The sequence below is a fragment of the Oxyura jamaicensis genome, assembly GCF_011077185.1.
Source record: "Oxyura jamaicensis isolate SHBP4307 breed ruddy duck chromosome 23 unlocalized genomic scaffold, BPBGC_Ojam_1.0 oxy23_random_OJ107, whole genome shotgun sequence".
NCBI classification, from domain to species: Eukaryota; Metazoa; Chordata; class Aves; order Anseriformes; family Anatidae; genus Oxyura; species Oxyura jamaicensis.
Window position 1 is genome coordinate 1 of NW_023304627.1, and position 5,962 is coordinate 5,962.

The window sequence follows — 5,962 nt, forward strand, 5'->3', positions numbered from 1 at the left end:
CCACGACAAAGGGAATGTGAGTCGAAACAAAGAGCACAAGTCTTCTCACAAAGAGAAGCAGCGACTTGATGGCAGAGTGGAGGACAGGACCTCTGCGTTCAGCCCAGAAAGATGGCACAAGACTTCTTTTAAAGAGTACCTCCGAGAAAGCCCCGTGGCAGGATGCAGCAAGGAGAAGCAGAGGATGTCAGATGGCACCAAGGAGAAGAGCCGAGAAAGCAGCTCCTCCAGAAAGGAGAAGCTACACGTGCAGCTGCACTTGGAAGAGTCTCTGGACAACCATGTGAAGAAGCGAAAACATCGGGACTCTGACAAAAGCAAATTGGAAAAGTCCAAGCCGGGCCTGGAGACATCGAACAGAGAGCGGGAGAAACGGAAAGCTGAGAGTGACTCCTCGAGCAGGGTTAAAGAAGAGGGGATTTCTGGGAGCTTAAAATCTTCTGAGGGGAAGCACAAAGCCTCTGAGGTGGACAAGAAATCTGTGGGCTTCTCCTCAAGTTTTGGGGAAGGGGAAGTGGAGGATGAATTTGAACAGCCTACGATGTCCTTTGAGTCATACCTCAGTTACGACCAGCCCCAGAAAAAGAAAAAGAAAGTGGCCAAACCTTCTGTGCCAGCTGGGGAGAAAGACCAAGGACACAGCAAACAGAATGGATCCAAAGCCAGTACCAAGAGCTCAAGCTCGAGTCGCAAGAGTCCGAGCCACAAACAGGCGAGTGAGAAAAAGGCAGAGGAGAGACAACCAGAGCCTCCTAAACCAAACAGGGTAAGACTTTGAAGGATCCCAAAGTGAATGAAACAGGTGGGGTCGGCTGTCCTTGGTCCTCTGCCATCTGGGGCTTGTCATTTCCCCCCGCATCGGGCTGTGCCTGCCATGTCTCCCTGGTATCCAGGCCTGTGACTCCTGGTTCCTGCCAGAGCTGTGCCTCGCATGCCCTGTTCTCAGAGCAGCCTTGTGGGCATCGCTTTGTGCTGTCGGGTGGAAGCGTGGGAACGGTGAACAGAGGGGGGGCAGGAAGCGAATGAGTAACCAAAACCTCGCTTAGTCAAAGGTGGGGAGAGTAAGAGACCACCTTCAGCTGAATTTAAGAAAAGACGTCGGATGTGATGTGCTTGTTTAAAACGAGGAATGTCTTGGTTGTGACTCAGCTGAGTCCTGCCCATTGTGTAATGCAGCTCCACGTGCTAGCAAGGTTCCCGAATCTAAGTCCTTATGGTCTCTAAAATTGTCGATTTTTGTTATCTTTGTCAGTACTGCGGTTTTGTTAACTAAATCTGTTGGTCCGAAGAAATGGGAGAATTGGTGTTACAATGCAGCTTATTCCAGAAGCCTGACCTTCTGTGAGAACTTGAAAAATAAGTAATGTTTCTGTGTATATTTGTTGCCTCGTGGATGCCAAGGTTGTGTATATAAGTACGGGTTAAAGTGTAAAACCATTACGACTTAACCTTCTTACTCAACTTTGAAACACTTTACTCCTCCAAAAGTGTTTGTTTATTTATTTATTTATTTATAATTATAGCAGCATTTTAAAATCCTCCTTTGCCGTTCATTCTAACAAGCATTTAATGCAGAGGTTCTAGCTTTTCCCCCAGTGTGTGAGGTTCCCCTCTCCCCCATCACTACTGAATCTTTTGCAGGAGGGGAGGAGGAAGAAAAGAGACTGGACGGGTGAGTGAGTGCTTGGGTCAGGATCTTTCTGCCAGCCTTCTCTTCTGTGTGTGTTTTTTGTTTAACCTTTGCATCGTTAATCTGACCGGGGTTCTCGTCAGAGTCCTTTAGCGCTGAATTCAACAGGTTGAAGTTGTGGACGGCTCTTACCGGAGGGTGCCGAGTGATTCAGATCCTGAAGTTGGGCTCCATGTATGGAAAGCCTAGGCAGTCCCAGACTGCACTTCTGCCACATCGCTACCCGGGCTGTTCCCTGGTGCCAGCTGACCAGCACTGTGTGGCTCATTTGAGATGCCAAACAAAGTGCAGTTCAGTGCTGTTTGTGCACTGCCGAGGTCTAGCATTCTCGGCTTAGCTGCATGTACATCCTCTCCTTCCAGATATTCATAGATGTGGTGCCAACGTTACCAGACATCCCGCTGCCCCTGACCCAGGCCAGCCACCGTCCTCTTCCCTCAGTCGAGTCCATTACCTGCTCCCAGACGAAAAGGAAAGGTATGTCGGGTGGGAAAACGGGTTTGAAACGGGCTGCAGCCACTGCTCATAGGCGAGAGTGGGTACCAGCTGGGCTCAGCTCTGCGTGTTGGAGACCAGTGCCCTGTCTGATGCCCAGAGCCTGGGCTGGAATACGATCAAACACAAAGTCAGAGGGGCCTTCACAGACCATCTGGTCCCACTGGCTGACCACCTCAGGGCTAACCAGAGTTCCGACGTTAATGAGGGCATTGTCCAAATGCCTCTCAAACGCTGGTGATTTCTTTCGCATGTGCTTTTCCTCGTTTCTGAGGAAGATCATTTGCTGACCCTTCCAGGGGCTTTGAACTTTCTCTTCCTGAAATGGGTGGCATGTCTCTTAGAGGACTTGGTCCATCAGTTTGCTTCTGGCTGAGTCTGGCTTGTGTCCCCTGTGCCGTTCATCAGGACAGGATCTTCATTTCTCCGTGCCTTCCTTACTCCAAGGCTTGCTTCTTACAGCAGTGTCCTCGCCAGTTGAAGAGAGTGAGGCAGGCTTTACAGGTCGACGGTTGAATTCGAAGATGCAAGTGTATTCGGGCTCCAAAACTGCGTACCTCCCAAAGATAAGGACTTTGCATGAGCAGTGTATCAGAGTCCTCCATAACAACATCAACTGTAAGTACCTTTCCTGCTCTCTGTTTGTCACTTTGCCCTGCAAACACACTGCCCTCTCTCCCCACTGAAGTCCCGGTGACTCGTGTGTGTTTATCACGCCTACAGTTCCCTTCTCTCTCCCCCGTACTGGGTGGTAGCGTGCAGCATTGCTGTTTTTTCTACTGCATTTCAGGGTATCAAGCCCTTTCCTTGGCAAGGAAGGAGCGGGATAAATACTGTGTGCATCTTGTTTCTCTCTAGCAATCTGTGAAGTGGGTGGTGTCCCTTTCTCAGTGCTGGAGCCAGTATTGGAGAGATGCACCCCAGAGCAACTGTATCGCATCGAGGAACGTAATCATGTGAGTGCCTTGGCCTGGGGAAGAGATGCTGACACGTGGACGTGGTGTTCTGCCCTCGTCTGCAGTAGCAGAATGGCAAAGAACAACGTTCTCAGTGAGAAGTGTGAATTCTCCTGCTTGAATCACAAGCTCCCAGATTTGCCATCTGCCGCCTCTTGAACTGCCCCCAAGCCCTCTTGCCTGCTGTGGTGTTCCAGCGGCGCTGGAGATTGTTGGTGCTGAGGGAGAGGGAGGGATGGCTGTGCTACAGGGGACAGGGAAGTGGAGGCGTCAGGTAGGATCCTAGCTTACGTGTGGGTTTGTTTCAGGTTCTCATTAAGGATACAGATCAGCTGTGGCACAATCACTGTCTCCGAGACTTCAAGAATGAGAAGCCAGAAGAATCTGAGTCCTGGCGGGAGATGTACCTCCGACTTCACGACGCACGAGAGCAGCGGCTGCTCATGTTAGCACGGAGCATCGGCTCAGCTCACGCCAACAAGCCCAAAGGTGGCGCAGGGCTAAATGGGCTGGGGAACAGATGGGTTTCTGGGAATGCTGCCTAGGGGAGTCCTTTTGTGGGGAAGGGCTTTCAGAGTGGCTGCTTTGAATCTAGTCCAATTTAGGAGTCGCTTAACTCCTGTTTTCCATGTGGTGGCCCTTGCTTAATGGCTTAGCAGGCTCCAGAGCTCTTCCATGGTGTGGTCAGTGCAGCCTAGGCAGAGCAGTGTTTTACAGCAAGGACAGATTCAGAGGCACCTCCTGTTCTAGAGCTGCTAATTCATGCTAGGGTTGAAGAACCCCAGGGTGGGGGAAGCATTCCTCCTTGTTTTGGTGAACAGAATGATAACAACTGGCCTCCTCAGTGTGACTCGTCACAGCAGGCGTTGTGACTGCAAGGGTTCAGACCTAAGGGAGGAGGCTCTCACCTGAGCTTTGGGATGGACGAGCTGGGGAAAGGTGCTGGGAGCTTGCTGCAATAAGCCAAATACTGAAGAGCCTCCTTTATGTCAGGCTGGATCTAAGCACTGTTTCCTTCTGGACGCCTGTAGGTAGAGTGGCCAAAATGGCCTTTGTGAACTCGGCAGTGAAGCCACCTCCGGACGTACGGAGACGACAGGAGAAGTTTGGAACTGGAGGGGCTCTTCTGCCGGAGAAGACCAAGTGAGTGTTTCTCGGTAGCACTTACTGTTCAGGGCCTTTTTTCCTCTGGGCTCCTGCCAGCTTCCCCCCTGAACCCCTGCATCTTGGCAAGAAAGGAAACTGTGTATTTGGGAGATCCTTCTGCTGCGAAGCTTGTAACTCTAACAGCCTCTTTCTTGCTGGGAAGGGTTGAGGTCCTGGTTAGTGCTGGCTCCATGCGATAGCAGCTGTGCTGCTGTTAGCAGTGTGGCTCGTGTCTGAACAGATCCATCAGATCACAGGAACACCTCTCCTGAAATATCTGTCCTGTCTCTGTGTTTCAGAATAAAACCAGTCTTCTACACATCTGGCAAAAGCCACGCTCGTGTGAGCGAGGAGCAGTCCTACGATGGGCCCAGCACCAGCAGTGCCCATTCTGTCCCATCGTCAGGTAGCACCTTCTCCTCCTACAATCCCAGGAAACCACCGGCGAAGAGTAAGTACCAGCCACAGAACATCCGTGGTCTCCTGCAGCTCCTCCCTTACGCGTGCACGAATCTTCTGCTGCGAGAGAAATGCAGGCTGTGCCCGGGGGTTGATGTTGGGGGCCTCTCTCTTCTCCATGAGGAGGAGGAGGGTGGTGAAGTCTGCTCAAACTTTCACTAGAAAAAATGTAGGGAAACATCTGGAGGTGCAGGGTCAGGGTGTGGAGGCCCGGGTTTGCTTTTGGGCTCTCTAGAAGTCCTGGCAGCACCTAAGGAAGCTGTTGCTCCCATGTGTCTGTCTTATTCACCTGCTTGCCCCCGCTGACTGTATCAGCCTGTCCCTAGGGGTACCAGCGAGGCCAGAAGCCTGTGTGTTCCCTTGTGCTTTCTGTATCCAGCCAGCTGTCTGTAATAAGGAAATGGTAGTGCAGCTCCTCTGGGAAGGCAGCAGTGAGTTTAACCAAAGGTCTGTTGCTGCAGTGCAGAAAGCAGTGTGGGTCCTCCAGTGTCTGTGACCCTAAAACAAGATGGGCGGCAATCAGAGAGCACGTACCTGCGCACGCCTCACGCCTGCTTTGCCAGGGCTGCAGCTCTGAGCTGCTCTCTGCTTTCTTCGCCTGACCTCTGCTTTAACGTTGTTTTCTTTTTCTTCTCTTTTGCAGAAATTGCACCATTGATGGCAAAGACTATCAAGGCTTTCAAAAACAGATTCTCTCGGAGATAGGTTTTCAGCGCGGAGCTGGGAATTTCTCTCTCGTGGGGCACTGAAGGGGAAGCAGGTACCCAAACAGCCCAGGTCATGAGAAACTGTGAAGTCTTGGCACCTGCTGAGAGTGGGAAATGCAGGGACTATTTACTATTTAACCTCTTAATAAATTATGAAAAGGTTTTAATTAATCCTTTGCCCCTCTAGCCCTCCGGTACTATTTATGTTGCTCCCAGTAGTCTCCCCCCTCCCCGTCCAGTCCAAGGGCCAGCCTTCCTGACCAGAGGGCAGGAATCCACCCGGGTGGGCGCTGGTTGTCACAGGGAGCCTTTCCTTGTGGCCTCGTACCTGCAGGGCCCGAAGTCCCACCTGGGCTCTCTGGGACAGGTGGCACTGGTGGCCCTTCTGCTCATCGATCCTTTGGCAAGCGCATCACGTCCCGAGGCTTTGCTCTCTAATCGTATATCTTAATAAAATCTTAGCTCTCGACCTTCTCTCTGCTGGTACTATAGATCTAGAACAGATGCTT

General features: G+C 51.5%; 1 protein-coding gene across 1 annotated transcript; it reads left to right on the plus strand.

Moving 5' to 3' along the window:
* Nucleotides 1–4: 4 nt before the first annotated feature.
* ELOA (elongin A) lies at nt 5–5,927 on the plus strand (the record flags this gene model as incomplete). Its single annotated transcript, XM_035312875.1, has 8 exons — nt 5–766; nt 2,053–2,167; nt 2,648–2,803; nt 3,044–3,141; nt 3,450–3,630; nt 4,173–4,284; nt 4,587–4,738; nt 5,390–5,927. Coding segments are annotated over 8 exons (1,638 nt in total), but the record flags the coding sequence as incomplete, so codon positions are not given.
* Between the last annotated feature and the right edge of the window lie 35 nt (nt 5,928–5,962).